The 17,225-nt window shown below is 50.2% G+C and overlaps 2 protein-coding genes across 4 annotated transcripts in view; both read right to left on the bottom strand.

Annotated features, from left to right (window-relative positions):
* The window catches only part of LOC119382355 (ruvB-like 2), a 240,933-nt gene extending 229,423 nt beyond the window's left edge, over window positions 1-11,510 (bottom strand). The window contains exons 1-2 of one of the 3 annotated variants that reach the window (XM_037650049.2): window positions 11,460-11,510; window positions 11,108-11,218 (exon numbers count right to left, since the gene is read on the bottom strand). In XM_037650049.2, the coding sequence (XP_037505977.1) occupies window positions 11,108-11,218; window positions 11,460-11,468 (120 nt within the window). In that variant the 5' untranslated portion in view covers window positions 11,469-11,510. The remainder of the gene's footprint in view (window positions 1-11,107; window positions 11,219-11,459) is intronic. The other 2 variants (XM_037650053.2, XM_037650052.2) reach the window with 2 other exon arrangements.
* On the bottom strand, window positions 5,314-7,804 carry LOC125757079 (uncharacterized). The gene has a single exon (XM_049412189.1). It carries the CDS (start codon window positions 7,677-7,679, stop codon window positions 6,543-6,545), a length of 1,137 nt encoding a protein of 378 aa, XP_049268146.1. The 5' UTR covers window positions 7,680-7,804; the 3' UTR covers window positions 5,314-6,542.
* Window positions 11,511-17,225: the final 5,715 nt, after the last annotated feature.

Here is a 17,225-nt window from a genome sequence, read left to right as displayed (position 1 = left end):
TGATAATTTCTTACTGGCATCGCTTAGGACATGATTGCGCTTCAACACCAGATCGCCCACTTTTTACTGAACGTCCTGATGAGAGCAGTCATACTGCGCTTTCCGCTCCGCACGAGCAGTGCTCAGGTTCCGTCGTGCTTTGCACAAAGCCTTCGTCACCTTCGCGCGCAGCCCAGCTGCACAATCAGCGCGTGCTGACGAAGCAACCAGCGCCATGCTGCATTCCTGTAGACTATGTTCTACGGCATTAGGCAGCTCCCTTCAAAGATTGAGGGTGGCGGAGGTAAAGCCAGTCGAGCGTGTTCACAGTAGCCCTGAGAGCAATTGTGCATCCCCGCAATTTCAACGAGCATGTGCTTGATGTTGCGGTTCCCACGTTCAATGAGACTTGCCTGGGCACATTACGTGGTCGTTCTCCTGCGCTTCATGCCGAAGGCTACACAGGAGAGTACGAAGATTTCGAGAGAGAATCAGGACGAATTGTCCGTTATAAACTGCTTTGGATATTCGAATCACGTGAACACCTCGATGAGCTTATGCACGAGTATGCGTGCCAACGTGCGGGAAATCACCGCTTTGAAGGACTCGTGTGTATCCTTCTCCGCGGGGATTTACCTTAGCAAGGAGTGGTCAGTTCTCAGCGGGCAGGAATCGAAAGTAGGAGGAAACGCGCTCACAGCGTTACTAGCTGCTTCAGAGCGCCGCGCACTAACAGCAATACCATCTGCGTCAACGTGCTATGTGGCCGCGCCGCCGGGCTCCCGGAGCCCATCAAAGACTTACAAAAGTATTTACAAAAGAGATCCTGCCACTGTGCCTCTGACAACACCTTTTGGCTAAGCAAGCTTTCCACTAAACTGACGCAGTCCTAGTGGTTAGCGTTCTCGTCCTGCGAAGGTGGGTTGTCCGCCCTTCGTTTCGGACCGTCGCCGTCGAGCATTGTAGCAGTTACTATATGCTCTCAGGCTGAGTTTCAAATTATCAGAATGAGTAGTAATGTTACCCCTCCTGATAACATTGAGCGTCGCAGCAGTTACGTCGCTCTCAGGCTCGGCGTCGGGCAAGGTGAGTTGAGTAGTAATGTCACTCTTCTCACAGACAACGAGCGTACGCGTAAGTGCGTCCGCTACACGCTGTTCGTTGTTCTCCCTCTGCAGCGAACAGTAAGTCGTATCGCTGCAGGAGGGATGCCCATCGCGCCAGCCAGCTGCTCATACCCCTGCTCTGTGCTACTTCTACTTCCTTTGGCTAAAGTTCGCCGCGGGAATCGAAGGGTGCAGTAGCCGTTACCGCATCTTCGAACTGTTGCTTATTGGCAGCATCTGTGGCAGCATTAACAGTGGCTGTAAGTCAGCCTCGTCTGCTGCCATGGTTGTTCGTGTAGTGGCAGTCACTCACACAAACTGACTCGCTCTGTCATACCACTGGCCCCACGTTGGGCGCCAAATATAGGGGTTCTACTTTTTGCAACAAGCATGAACACAACAAGCCGCGCGGGCGAAACTGCCCCGTCTTTGGATCACACAGCGCACTAGAGGAGTGTAGTTACTCGCTACTAGCGCTACACAGCAGCCCTAACAGTTAGAGCTGTGACCCCTAACCCGTGGTTCGCGTTGAGTCGCGACCACGGCGGGTTTCAGGCTAGTGGTAACAGAGACGAGTTCTTTGCCTGACACAGTTTATTGTGCCAAAAGCGCCACCAACGCAACAGAATACAAGGTAAGAACAAAGTGGCGGAGAAGTTCCACATGACAACGTCAAAACAACAACAAAATGGGAAGCACACGAGATTGAAAGCGATAAGGCTCGACTCACCTCTCGTGGCTTCGCAGTCCGGCCCTGAGGCAGTAAGTTACCTCACGATAGACCGGGCGTTGCGCAGGGGGTGATGGCATCTGGGTGGCTCCCGACTCGCTCAAGCTGTCGAAAGACGAGGCGGTCCCCAAGGAAGCGGCGCGAGTTCCTTCGGGTCTGGAGAGGAGTCTCTCCAGAAAAGAGCAAGGAGGGAAGACGGGGCATCCGACTTCGGCCAGGGAGCAGGGCGCGAAGGGCTGCGGGAGCGGTAGAATGCCCTTTCCCCCGCAAGCCCCCTCACCACTGTGCGTACAAACGTAGCGCGAAGCCGAGGTGCCGCCGCGTTGAAGGCAATGGGTTGCGTGTGCAACCCCACAACGTCCAACCAAAGTGCCACCTTTACGTTGGACCCCTTGAAGTCCTCTCATACGCAGCGGGAGGCAACCACGCAGGGTTTCGGTGGCTAGGACATCTTCTGCGGCTGCGAGCGTTGATTCGTTTCCTGGTGGGATCACTCTGCTATCTCTGGCGTTCGAAAATTTCGCGGAACTGTGCGCAGGCGCTTCGGCTTTATAGTTCGTGTCTCCAACGGCCACACCCCCTTTTCCTTGTACCGGCAAGGTCACGGGGGCACGTAGCAGAATCGCCCAAATGCGCAGTGAAAAAACAAACAAACCAAAACACAAAAACGAATTTCGAGCTGCCCAAACAAATATGTCAACAAGGCAAAAAGCGCGTTTTTCCTAGTGGTGGTCTTGCAAAGGGGTTCAATTATTCTCGGATGCCAAATAAATGTTCTCCACGATGTCTGCAGACTCCACAACGGCACATAGTTGCTGTCCAGACTGGCTCAGACAAATGAAAAAAAAAAAAAATAAAATAAATAAATAATAAAAAACAATAAAGTCAGCTATTTCTCCCGCATGTGATCGGTTCCGGTGCCGCATGCCTCCTTGCGCCCCAGCGGATCCCATGAAGTTAAAACCAGGATGCAGCGTAGTCACGTGACAGGCGAGTGGTAGCGTTATGGGCCTGGTGCGGTCGCCGAACCGCCCTGCTTTGCATGGCATGCCGCGTACTTGTGTACGTCTTTTGAATGCCGTGGAACGTTTACAGAAGGAACGCTGTTCCCTTGGCCGTTCCCTCGTAAACGTAACGAGTTACCGTTACAGTTCCACCGATCCTGAATTGAACGGTGGCGTTCCTCCGTTCCTCCCAAAAGGAACTAGTTCCTGGAACGTCGTTCCTTGGAACGCCGTTCCGTACAACAGTGTGTGAGACATCCTAACAACAATACAGCGGCACAGTACCACCAGCGCGGAGAGCCGCATAGCATAGCGCATGATTTGAAGCAGGATGTCGGAACGAAATGTTTTTCGTTTCGGTTTTAGTTTCGTTCCACCGCATGAAGTTCGGTTCCATTTCTGTTCCGGGTCGAAAAAAAAAAAAAACGTTCCGTAACGTATTTTTGTATGCAAAAATTCGAAGTAAAGGTTATCATAAAAAACATTGGATTTGTGATGTAGTTACTTGCCCTCCTCTTAAGAAAGTGGGACAAGGGTAAAACACGTTCTTCAGAGGAGTGGAAGTAACAGTACCACGAATTCCTACCAACTAGCACAAACCAGTATTAATTTCAAAGTCACGATATTTATTTTCTCAAAAGATAAACACGAATTTTTTTAGTGTGCTCAATCCTTTGTGTCAAGGGAGTGAGCACGATCTCAGAAGCAGCACGTCATTGAGTGCACTCTCTGATGTGCAAGACTCCTGCTCTGATAGAAAGATAGCCAGGCCTGCACGGAATACGCAGCACAGTCACAGCGAAAGCTGGAAGAGCGGACTTTGTAGAGCCCGCTGTAGAGTCTCTTGGGGCAACTAATACAAGTACACATGCAAGGTACCCACTATGCCATAAATCATCACAATTTTTCTGAAGTAGCGAAGTTCCCACTATGATGAAGTAGTATGGCTGGGCACTTTGCCGCGGGTGGGAAGCAGTGCTGCGGAATGGGCGCCTCCATTCAATTCTGGGGAATTAGAACTTGCCGCAATTCCATTTCCTTCAATTCCTCGGAATGAAAAAAGCCCATTCGGACACTGGGAATGGCCGGGTAGCTCAATTCCATTCCTGCAATTCTTCAACGTAGAAGAGGCACCTCGTTAGTTTTACCGAGCTAAGAATGAACTCCCCATAAAGCTGATGTCATCAGATGCATTAATAACTGCAAAAGTACGCAAAACACGTTACCAAGGTCGAGAGATAGTAGCTTGGTGACATATCTCGTGCAGTACAACCACCCTACTAATTCCCATAGGGGCAGTTCTCCCGCTACCTATAGTATTTACATGGTCAGCGGGTTTGAACGAATGGTGGTTTTTTAATATTTTTTAAGCTTAAATGTGCTAATGCTAAAATGACGACATAGAGTATTTTTTTGCTGACAAAAGTAGTATTCAAGAAGGCTAAGCAGTCTTGCCACGCGTCTGGAGTGGTCGGGAATATGGAGAAAACTAAGATTTGGTTAATGGGGAAGAAAACCCTCTAGATGTGCTGGTATTAACTGGAACAGTGCACCGCTCGGGCACCTTGTGCCTTTGCATCGAATACAACACTGGGCCGCACTGCTCGTCAGCACTCACGCTTGTCAAGCGCGTTTCGCAAGCATGGATGGAATGAGGAGAACTTTCTGTATAGTTTTTTTAGCACAAGAAACGACACCACAAGAAAGAAGACGGAACAGTGTAGCACGAAGCCACGAGAAAATCCATATGGATTTCTCAGAAATAAAGCCTCTTAGTTGCTGAAAAATTCGTCCTGGTCCCGGGATCAAACCCGGTACCGACGCCCTTCCGGGGCGGTCGCTCTACCAGTAGAGCGACCGCCCCGGAAAGGCGTTGGAAAATGCCATGAAACATTTGTAATCAGAATTCTTCTATCTGCGGCGAATATGAAGTCTTATACCTCTGTCACACGGGCAGCTTTAACTGCGGTTATGCTTAACCGTGGTTACAGGATTAACCGCAGTTAACGCGAACGCGGGTTTGCCATTGCTACACGTGCTCAGTTAGCTCAGGTGAGCAAGACGACGAAACCACGTGCTGCTCGTATGGTCAGCAAGAAGTTTGGGCACACCCTCGGCAAGTTTCGTGGTATGATACACCTCCGCTAACCCCCACGACAGTGTGTTGAATCGTTCCACTTTCGACTACATATTCAGTGTTTGCAGCTCTGTGAGGCGGCTAGATACGAACAATGCAAAAAGCACTTCCCATGAGAAACCTGTAACGATAATAGGCAGTTCCAGGGTGTCTAACAATTAAATTTTTTCAAATTCCCTGACTTTTCCAGGTTCTCCATGACCATTTCAAGCAAATTCCACGACCGTTACATCTGCTTGGAAGAAACTGCGCATTGGAAACAAACTCTTCAGTGGTAAAAACAAATTATGAGGTGCTATTATAAAATGAAAACCATGCTGCTTTATTGTATTCCCTTGGTTGAAAGCATCTTTTACAATGAATAAAATATTAAGACACAATAATTGTCCCTTGACAAACAGAAAAGCTTGTTTATTTGCATCGGCAACGCCGTCACTGTTTCAAAGATTCAATCTCTTGCTGCAGCATGGAGACCTGAAGCTGTGCGTCTTCCATCAGTTTTTGCTTCTTTGATTCAAGCTCTTTCAGAAGAGCCGCAGTCCTCTTCTTTTTTCTTTCAGCATCCAATACGTCCAACCGTTCTTTCTTTTTCCTCTCCAAGTCTTCTTTCCATTTGATGTTGGCACTACGAACCATGTCTATCATCTTGTCTGTTACGTCAACTTCTGCAACACCACCTGCTGCAGACACCTCATTGTATACTAAACTTTGTGCTACAAGTGACTCCTCCTTCATATTCTCCACAAGACATTCCTTGTTCACTGAAAATCCCCGCTCCATGGAAGAATTTCCATGTGAAAGGCACAGCACAATCTTCACAAACAGCAGCAGCTCTTCATGAGAACTTGCACAGAGTTCCACCCACAGCTTCTCCAAGCGCTCTCTTGCGCGATCAAATTTTTGCAAATGCACTTGTGCAGTGCTGTTCGAGCACACTTGTACATATGATCTACTTGCTCTCTCTCCTTGTAGGCCTGTAAGGCGCCCGTGTTCTATAAGTACTTCAAGTGCAACGTTCAGCTGCTTCTGGCCAGCTTCCACAGAAGCGGCACAAACTGCTGGGTTTAAGCAACTGGCCCCCCTTGTCAGCTTGTATTTCAGAGGTGATCTTTCGATTATGTTTGCTAAACAGGCTTTAATAAATAAGATGCATTCTTTTTTGACACTTACCACCGCAGTGTGAGATGGTTTAGTGATCTTTCGCAACTCACTTTTGGCGGCAAGGCCTATGTCAAAGGCAGCTATACCAATGATGTTGTTTGGGTTCTCCAGATGAATTTTCATCAGTTTTGAAAATGTGCCTGCAGCCATCCAGCTTTTCCTTTAACACGATTCGTCCCAGCAGTGACCGCAACAGGCCGTCCAGTGCTGTTGCAAGAAAAGGCAGCATCGGCTTCTCTGTCTGAAACTCAGCCAAAAATGGCTCCAATTCTTCTGATACTGAAAGCATAAAGGCCAGCTTTACTGGCAGCATCTCGTCTTTCACAGCCATTTCGACATGAGCATAGCTGCCACACGTTGGAGGTTTCTTTTCTTTCTTCACGTGCTCAACATATTTGACCACATTTGGGAGGACTTGCAGTGCCCTAGCAAGAGCCTTGCCATTTTCCAGCCAGCGCACTGAGCAACACTTTAGCGGAAACAGTGTGCTCCCTGTGAAATTGACATACATAGTCGGCTCGGCGTGCAGGGACGTTCTTGAATAAATTGTATATGCTTCTAAGAAACACTACTGTGTTCCACTTTGTGACATTGTGGCCTGTTTTAAATGCACCACTCACAACGTGCAGTCCGCAGCTTCCAATGTCCACAATATTCTGATTTCCATCAGACGCAGAAAACTCTTCCTTCAATAACTTCAACAACTTCAAATTGACATTTGGACCATCCATCGAAAGTGGAAGTATTTTTGCCGGCTCAATGTTCTCGGTGGCCTTTTTGAAAGCAGCAGCTAAATCCTCTGCGCGAGTGTGTCCTAAAAAACAGGACGTCAGGTAGCGGGTTTTGACAACATCATCAGCTGGGTCCCAAAACCTGATCAAAACGTCCATTTGCTCTTTCTGAGCAATTTTGTTCAGGGACTCGTCAAAAGCCACGATCACGTGTGGGACACCATGCAGTTTTGATAGCAGCCTGTTTCGGAAGTACGGGGCTATACCGTAACAAATTGTATAGCCAACTTTGTCCTTACCAAGTTGCATCTTCTTCGCGACGTCGCACGTGGGGAACATGATGGGAAAAAGCGCCGCCGACGTTGCTGCTGAACGAAACGATCCATGGGTCGCTATAGTGTTCAGACACCAAACAACTTCTGCTTTCGTGACACATTTCTTGACTAGAAACCCATTTAAGGATGCCTTCCCTTCAGGCGCGATGGCCACTGGTTTAGCAGGCACGCTTTGAGCACTCTTGCTTGGCACAGCCGATACACATTCACTCGTAGCAGTCACGGAACACGGCAAGTTGGGTCCAGCACTGAAAAATGCGCGGATGTTTGTCTGGGAAGCACTTTGCACCACGCTCACAGCAGCTAGGTGTTTCTTGCTCACAGCGTGACTGGAGACGGCAGCGATGCCCATATTGCTAAGCGTGAAAGTCTTCTGGCATGCTGCACACTGAGCCTTACTTGTATCGTTCGGCACTGCTCTAATCCATGAGGCGTGCTCGGATATTTCCGCGTTCACCCAATCAGGGTTAAATGAACACTTCTTTGCAAGAGGCATAGCAACTCACTGCATCGCAAGAAGAATGGCAATATGGCTGCAGCCCAGGCAGCTTGAGATGTCGATTGGATTGGATCCGATCCGATCTGGATTACCATATTTACTCTACTACTGTTTTTGTATCCCAGTCCAATGGACCATTTGCAAAAATCTGCAAGGCGGCTTTACTGCAAGGTTGTTTTCCAACCAAAAACTCTCCGTCGCAGACTGGTTTTCTCGCTCATTGTACTTTTACCGCTCCTAATTCCAGTGAAGGCACGCGAGTACGACAAAACGACCTCTTTCCCCAACTATTACTGTGGGGCCGCCTCGTACGAACCCTCAGCCTTCGCTAGGTGGACAAGGCAGCCGTCGTTCGTAAGAAAAGAAAGAGGGGGGAGGGGGTAGAGAAGCAAAAACAGAATGAGAAAAGCAGTCGGGGATTGAGAGTTTTTGGTTGGAAAACAACCTTGCAGGAAAGCCGCCTTGCAGATTTTTGCAAATGGTCAATTTACGCACCTTTAAACTACACTTTTCAGTAAAAAATAATAACTACAAGTCGCATATTCTGTGCACCTTGCCCTCTGCTGATGGCACTTCTAGCCTAACCAGAAGGCCGTCAAGCCGAGCCGAGATCGCGACCAAGACAAACATGCACAATTTTATGCGCGTGAGTAACGTTGTACTCGGAAAGTAGAAGCACCAGCTATGCACTTTTTTTTTGTACTATGCTCTTGCTTAGCTGTTCTGTGTGGTTTAAGGAGCGATTTTTTAAGCTTTGATCAATGGTAATGAATATTTTCGTGACGATCTGAAAGACTACAGTCAGTTTCCATGACCTGGCCAGATTTTTCAGAAATTCCCTGACTTTTCCAGACGTGTTCAAATTCCCTGACTTTTCCAGGCTTTCCAGGTTGGTAGACACCCTGAGAATAGCGTACGCAAAGCTTTGCGTTGGCTTTTCGCGCAACTGCGCATGCGCCGTACGCTAACCGCTTGCGGGCTCCCGTTAAGTGGCGGAAATAGCGGGCCACAAACGCTAACTTAGCGTACGCTATTCTAAAACTGCCTAATACTGTACCCTCTCGCAAACACGCCGTGGGACGGAATAATCTTTGTTGTTGGCCTTTCCACGGCGAGCCTCGTTTTGCCAAGCAAATCTCGTTTTCAACTAGTTTTGCTTGGCTACTATTCGCCAACTGGAGACGCGTTCCGTGAAAATCCTCCGCGAAGCTGCCGAATAACGTGCGCCGGTTCACGGCTGGTGCACTCACAGCTCCGCCATCTTGTCAGCTTCTCGGTTTGTCAGGGTAAACCGTGCTTGCCTAGCTCGGTTTGCGATAAATATGGTTAGGAGACTAACTGCAGTTACGTCTGCCATGTAGCTACCACTAACCGCGGTTAACCGTAACCGTAGTTAGCTTAACCGCGGTTAAGGCTGTCCGTGTGACAGGGGTATCATACAGACTTGAACACACATGCTGCAAACAGTGAGCGCGAGAGCGGTTCGCGTTCAAGCGTGGCGGTTTACTGCGCATGCGCCGCGGCTCGACATGGGCCTCTGGCGGCCCCGAAGGTAGCGCTGCTTCTCACCGTGCAACTCCTTTTACCTCGTAGGTAGCACAGAACAGAGCGGGGATAGATAATAATGCATACTCTAACTTTGAGGACCAATTATGGCGCGCATGACAGCATCAGACTACGCGACTACATACAGCAATGTGACTATAGTGAACTAGAACATATATCCTAGTGTTGCGAACGGACGAGCCTGGCAATGCAGCGGCTGAAACCGAACGCGTCTCGTCGCCGCAAGGATCGCGGCTGCACTTTTTTCTAGCGCTTCGATGTGATTTCCTATAGTGGACTCACTATGCGTTGCTCTTTTTCTTGCCACCCCGCAGTTATCATAATTTTTTTTGACAAGCGTCCAATGCTGACAGCCCTGCTCGGCGCTGCCGTTGAAGAACGGTGAGACGTCGTGAGCTGGTGTATCACTGGCGTCTGAAATATGGTAGCTGCACCGTAGCAACTGAAGTGAAATATAAAGAAAATTATCATAATAAATTATTCCAGTTCACTACAGACGCCGCAGTTGTACGTCCTCACCCGAAAGCGGAGAAAGCGCGCATCAAGGCACCTTAATGTGTCCGCTGCCATGACATCGTGGAGTTGTAAAGGCTGAGCAACAAGCGCTTTAATTTTTCTTTCTTCTGATGAGTTAACTTGCAAATAATAAAGACGAAAATTATCATCCCCACCGTATTGTCCACTTTTCGATCTCACGCACTCGCTGCGTGCGAGCTGCTTAAAATTAGAATGAAATTATTCCCAATCGCGGGTACAATTAAGTGTATATGTTGTTTCAGCCTCCAGAAACAGCAGAGTACGATATTCCTTGAAAGTTAGTCGAAGCGAACGGCATACACGTTCTCTGTTAAACACGTTAGACAGTTTTATTTGGGCATCCGCAGCAGCTCTGCGGGCGCAGCCTGCCAGCCATTCCCAATGACATGCTGCGTCCACATATATGTAGCGGGCGCTCAACTAAAACTGTCTATTAATGCAGGGCACCGCTACAACGACGCGGAACGCGGATAAATGCATACAAGAAACGCGCGCAAGCGCCTACAGCAGAAGGGGCGGTGCGACTAGAAAAAGTTGCACTGGCGCCACCTGGATTTTTCGTCGCCAAGAGGAACGCCTGAACCCTGCCGTTCGCGCCACTAGGTAGTTGCATAGAGTTTCCTACAATACTTACTAGAGGGAACTCTGGCGCTAGTGTCTATGGGAGCTGCAATGCATCGCGCTTCAGCCAGCACGGGAATCATGGGTAGTACACGGATTTGTCTAAACTTCGTTCTTTCGGCTCCGTTTGGCTCTGCGTCGCCTGCATCCGCTTTGTTGCAAAACGAAGTTCAGCAAAAATCAGCAGTTTCACTTCACCACTTTAACTTCTTTAGGCTGACCGATTCAAATCTGGTCAAGAAGTTCACAACGATCCATTCTTTTATCCGAAAGAAAACCAAAACATAGCAATAAACAAAGCCACAAGTGCGTTCGAAGCCCACAAGCACGAAGACTAGGCAAATCCGTGTACTACCCATCATTCCCATGGTGGCTGAACGATCGCAGCGCCAGAGTTCCCTCTAGGTCATTTTAGGAAACTCATGGGAAGTTGGTTCTAGTTCACTATAAATGTGACCGACTTCATAATCCAGTTTCAAGGCTCCTCCGCTAGGCTGCGCGACATACCTGTTTTTGTTAATTTTAAGCACGATTTAACAATATAAATCCTACTCACAAAGCGAAAAGGATGCTGGAATCTCACTATATTTCACGGTCTTTTCATTTCTACTACGTTCTGACCAGTTGTCGGTCCCTTTAAACGAAATGCTTTCACATGCCCAAAAAACACGACGAATAACGGCAATCGAAGCGGCGCTTACCGGTCGTGGTTCAAGCGAATCATCGAGTCCGAGACCACGTATGTGGGAATGGGCTCCAACTCGTTCAATCCTCGTAATCTCTCGAACCTCTTGAACCTTCGCTGCAGCGGCCTTTGTAAAAAGAAAACGTCGTGCAAGTGGTTTCAAAACATCGGCACAAAACGTGTAACAAGCACGATGAAGGACACGTGAAAGCACAGTCCCAACAATGCACAAATTGTCGAGGCACTCTTCTAGCGCACCGCGGCCTACAGACAACGCACGCCCCATTTCGTTATCTCTTCACGTTTGTACGTTCGTACTACATAGCCTACAACTACTCTCTATTTTGAAAACAAGGAGCGCTTCTTACCGTCGCCATATCTCACGCCACCAGTCACGAAATGAGTGTTGATGATGATTATGCCATGGCAGTGGTGGCAGTTTAAGCGCCGGCTCCCGCGTGGGCCTTTTGCGGTGAACTCCCGCGCCGCGCCGCTGCTGCGCCGGACCCGGCTTCCGGTGGCGGCGCGGTGTATGGTGATGTGCTGTGGTGTATGGTGATGGCTTATTAACTGTTGTGGTGTATGGTGATGTGCTGTGATGTGGTGTGCGTCATTGTGATATGAGGCATTTGTCCAGTCCGCTGCTCCCTGTCCCCTCCCGCTGAATGTACCGCTGCTCATACCGACGAAGCGCTAGGCCCAATCAATCGGCACAGCGCCGGCAAGCACGTGTTGTCTCCAAAGACGGGCAAAAGATGGCGCTAGCTGTCCGTTAGCGGCGAAATACAAAGTGCACCGTGCGCGGAACAGTATACCAACATGGCGAAGGGAAAATCAAGGAAGAAAGGACATGTCGAGGATGAGATGCCAAGTATCAAATGCGATTCAAGTGGAAGGTGGGTTTACAAAGATGAAACAAGCTTTGAAGATATCGAGGCAGCGGAGGAAGTGGAGTTCGAGTGCTCACTGTGCAGAAAGATCGACGAGCTGGAAACGCAGTTAACAGCTTGCCAGCAGCGGGCTTGCTCAGAGCTCCAGGCCAAGATCGAGACGCTCGAGGCAACGGTGCGAGAGCTAGCTGGACAAATGTTACAACTCCACAAACAGCAACCCCCAATGGTATGTGAAAACACTGAGGGCCACCACGACGAAAACAAGTCGACCCCACAGCCTCCCTCTGAGACCCCGGCCTCCGAGTTAAACGGACACTCGCAGACGCAGCTCCGTGACGTTCAAGCGAACAGCATGGTCTCGGAACAGGCAAGTGCTGGTGACTCCCTGGACCAGCAAGGCTCACCTAGGGGACCAAAGAGGACAGACATTCAGGATCAGCCAAGCCTACCAAGTCTCACATCAGGTGAGATAATGAAGGCAACAGAAACGCACAGTGAGGAAAGTGCCAACCAGAGAGAACCGACGAAAAGCGGCGCACGGTCGAAGAGAGCTGCCGGAAAACAAGGTCCCAAAGTGGCAAATATGAAAACACGGACAGATAGTCAGCCACAGCAGCAGACTACAGATCACCCGTCAACCAGAGTGGATCCGAAGGTCAACAAGAAATGGGTACGGCCAGATCCGGAAGCGGAGCGGGAAGTCATAATTGTGGGTGATGGCAATGTGGGGAGGATTGTACCTAACGTACAAACCAATGTGTATCCCCCCAAAGCAGTTGGTTTCCTGTTTGGGAAAAAAGCCACAAGTGAAAAAGCGATGCACTACGTTGATACATATGAGCGGAAAGCCAGAAATGTGCTCCGCCAATACATAGTGCACGTTGGACTCACGGATGCACTGAGACAGGATCCCTGTCGTATCGCCCAGACCCTCAAAACGAGCTGGCACAATCGCATGGCCAAGCTCGTGGTATGCTCCATCCCAGAAATCACCTCTAGAGGAGACGAGACCAGGGCCGCAATTCATTTAGCCAACGCGCAGTTGAGGAACTGGTGCAAGCGAAGCAGACACAAGTTCCTCGACATAAACGAGGGTTGGAGACCAGATATGATGGACAAAGATGGGATCCACTACAACAACACAGGAGTGTGCTCTGTGGCCATGAAAATCAGTACCGTGGCCCAAGCTTTTTTAGAACAGCGGCGACAAGCAACCCAGGCCGCAGACACCGCAACGCCACAACCGGAAAAGTCCACGGAGGTCGAAAGACAGCCGGACTACACCCAAGGTTGGAGACGCACACCAGATGGCAACTACAGGCCAACAGCACAAGACACCTCATCCTGTGACAGGCCAACATCCAGCTCCACTGCAGCTGCCAGGACTGCCAACATGGGTACAGACTCCAACTTTCCCATGGACCATCCCAGACGCCCCAAATACTATGTATCACACTGTAGGGGAGCTGGTGCGGCACCACCTCGTGATGGCCACGAGAGTGCGCCAATGAGGCGTAGGCGCCACCCAAGAAGACACAAGCATACCACACCTAGAGTCAATGTAGGCTTCATCAACCTACATGGTGCGAGAAGGATGTCAAGGTGGGAAGAACTGTACCAGACTCTCCGGGCAGAAGACTTCACCTTATTTGCTGTGGCCGAAACACATCTCCGGGACCTCGAGGAGCCACCTCTAAACGCAGACTGGCATTGGGCAGGCTGCAACAGAACGGAGGGATCCCGCAAAGGAGGAGGCGTGGGTGTGCTGTGGCGCAGCAATACCACTTGGACCAGGCTGGAAGGGTCCTGCAGCGAACACATGTGGATTTCCGGTGAACTTCTGGGTGTGCCAGTGATTGTGGGAGTGGTGTACCTCAGTGTCGCACGCGTTGAAGATGTTGGGAACCGCCAGATTGTTGAATGTATAAAAAAAGATGTGATCCGATGGGCGGAGGGCAAACAGGTAATCCTGATGGGAGATTTCAATGGACATATTTAACCTCTCGATGGACACCAGGATATCAACGGATCACTTCTGATTCAATTGGCAGAAGACCTATCACTGGAAGTGGCAAACCTCCGACCCGACTGCGAGGGTATGGTCACATGGTGTGCCCGAAACAGTCAGTCATGTATCGACTATGCCCTTGTGTCGCGCAAGTTGGCGATGCGCATCGCCCGAGTACATGTCGATGAGTCAGGCCAGTACAGTGTTGGGAGCGACCACAATAGAATAAAGCTGACTTTCGCAGCCTCGGCCTACCACAGAACTCGGCGCGGACACCGCAGCCCAGCAAGGCGGTACCTACCAGTAGCTACATACGACGAAATCGCTGAGGAATTCGAAGCGAGCGACATACACTGCAACCCAGACGGCCCTGTCACGTACGAAGCATTCATCAAAGAACTGAAAGTCATAATGGGCAGACATGAAGTTCGTGTAAACTCGCGCAAAGGTGTTCAGTGTAAGCCATGGTGGGATACCGAGGTGAAAGCAGCTTTGAAAGCCAGACTTGCAGCAAACCGAGAGCACCGGAGCGCCATTCGGCACCTCTCAGCTGAAGACTGCGAGCAGGCGTGGCACAAATACCTGGAGCTAAAGCGGCACATGCAACAACTAGTGCAACGCAAGATTGCGGAAAGTGACCACGAGAAACTCAAGGAGCTCACAACGCCAGGTCGCAGTGGAATCCAGAACTTTTGGAGGTATATATCGGCATTAGACAGAAAGAGCCCGTCACGACCAACCCTCCGAGAAGAGGCGACAGGAGAACCGGTCTCCGATGTCAAAAAGCAGATAACCGATTACATACAAAACGTTTTTGGGACCCCGGCTCCTGTAGCAGCCGCGGAGAACGTGACACATATAACACCAGCCCCAGGACATTCACAAGCGAAGGACTGTGAATGGAAGGTCTCACGAGTAGCGCTAGAACGTGCCCTAGCGCGAATAGCATCACAGACAGCACAGGGACTGGATGGTATACTCGCGGGTCTGGTGAAGCGCCTGGGAAAGATAGCGAGAGAACATCTCGCTGCTATCTTCACAGGTATTATAGAGGGAAACCCCATCCCCGCAGACTGGCTACGAAGCCGCATATGCCTAGTTCCCAAGAAAGGCGCTGACAGCGGTTACCTCAGCAGCTACAGGCCCATAACTGTGACCAGTGTGCTATACAGGTTATTTGCACAAGTGGTTAAAACGTGGATGAGTGGCTGGGCCGAAAGCAGTGGGCACCTCACGGAACTCCAAAATGGCTTCCGCCCAAACCGACGCCTGGAGGACAATCTTTTCGTGGTGACCCAATGCATTGAGGTGGCACGTAAACAATCCCGCGGTCTGCTCACATGCTTCCTAGATGTTGCGAAGGCATACGACAGCGTTCCACATGACCTAATGTTGCGGCGCATGACCGAGCTGGGCATGCCACAAGAATGGACAGACCTCCTACGTCGCCTCTATGCCGATAGCTCGGTGGTAGCACGCTTGGCAGATACGTCCTCTGAGCCAGTAAAGGCCAGCAGAGGACTCAGGCAGGGGTGCCCACTCTCGCCCCTGCTATACATGCTGTATGCATCAGGCTTAGAAAGTGCCCTCATCCAATCAAACATTGGGTTCAAGATGAAATTCCTGTCAGAAGGACAGCCTGAAGTATGGACACTACCGGGGCTGCTGTTTGCAGATGATATTGTTCTCCTTGCGGAAGACCGACATCAGCTCCAGCAGTTGGTGACAATATCTGCTCACCATTTGGCAGGCTTAGGCCTTCGGTTCAACCCTCAGAAGTCGGCTGTTGTCCAATTTGCCGGAGAAGTGGATACAAACCTCCCGTTGGAACTTCCGAATGGAGACAAACTGCCATTCTCAACAGAATACCGGTATCTGGGTGTGACCATCGGCATGGGGGAAGGCCAGTTCTTGAGGCACGAGGATCGGTTGCGACAGACCTCCCAGCGCGCGAGCTGCATTCTGCGCCGGAGAAGCCTCTGGGGTTGCAACAAATATGTATTGGTGCGAGAGCTGTGGAAGTCGGTCCATGTCCCATGCCTGACCTTTGCGAATGCCATTATATGCCTGACAAGCAGGACCCGTGAGTGGCTGGAGCGAGGCCAAAGGGAGGTGGGCCGTTTGGCACTAGGCTGCCATGGAAGGGTCGCAGTGGAGGCCATTCAGGGGGACGTAGGCTGGTCAACGTTCGAGGCAAGGGAAGCCACAAGCAAGATCGCTTATGAAGGACGCCTACGCTTCATGAATGATCACCGGTGGGCCCGTCGCATGTTCCGCTACCTGCACTTCGTGGGGCTCAGAACGCAGTGGTTAAATAGAGTCTACTTTCTCCGACGCAAGTACGGAATGTTGGACTGCTCAACACTCGAGAACACGGAGCGCAAGTTTACCGCGGCAGTTCGGAAACGGATACGCGAAGAGGAGAGCGCACAATGGCAAATGTCGCTGCAGCAAAAGAGTACACTCCAGCTGTACCGAACATACAAAGAGGCCATTGCCCCGGAATCTTTGTACGATAACAGTGGTGGAAGTGGGCTACTGTTCGAGGCGCGCGCGGGAGCGCTTCGCACGCTGGCATATCGCAGCCGCTTTGACCCGAACATCGATTCAACTTTATGTAGAGCGTGTGGAGCAGAACAAGAGAGTGGAGCACTTGGTACTGCAATGCCAAAAACTCTCACCCCGCCCGCCGGAGGCCACTACTCTCCCTCAGGCACTGGCCCTGACGGACAGGAATGCAAAAGCCGTTGCCACCACAAAGACAAGGCTCCAACAGTGGTGGAAGTGGTGCCAGAAGTGAACTCTTTCGTGCCTTCGTTCTTTTTTTCTTTCTTTTTGTCGTTCTTTTTCTTTCCTTTTTTTTTTCTTCATACCCAGGCTAGAACACACCATATGTGTCCACCCGCTACAAAGGGCAAAGCCACAAATCATCATCATCATCATCCGCGCTCGGGAAGCGCGAAGAAAGCGAGGGGCGTCTGCTACGCGCTGTAGTTTTTTGCGCCGAGTTTCCACAGAGGGCAATTGAAGTCTACTTAACTTTTATAATCCGGTGCGGAATGGAGCTTATTAAATGCGAAGCATTTTTTAGCGAACCTCTGGCACTTTAAGCGTTTCTATCTACGTATCTATCTATCTATCTAGCCGCCTACGTCTGGGTGCTCTCCAAGGAGGTTATATACTATTTCTTCTGGAGTGGAGGTGGCGCCCCCGTAAGTGAAGCCGGTCGCCGC

Source organism: Rhipicephalus sanguineus, chromosome 2, assembly GCF_013339695.2.
Source record: "Rhipicephalus sanguineus isolate Rsan-2018 chromosome 2, BIME_Rsan_1.4, whole genome shotgun sequence".
NCBI classification, from domain to species: Eukaryota; Metazoa; Arthropoda; class Arachnida; order Ixodida; family Ixodidae; genus Rhipicephalus; species Rhipicephalus sanguineus.
Note: the sequence above shows the minus strand (reverse complement) of the source record. Positions and strands in the feature narration are given on the sequence as shown.

Coding starts and splice junctions, on each gene's coding strand:
- LOC125757079 (XM_049412189.1), bottom strand. CDS start 7,679: ATGCCTCTTGCAAAGAAGTGTTCATTTAACCCTGATTGGGTGAACGCG.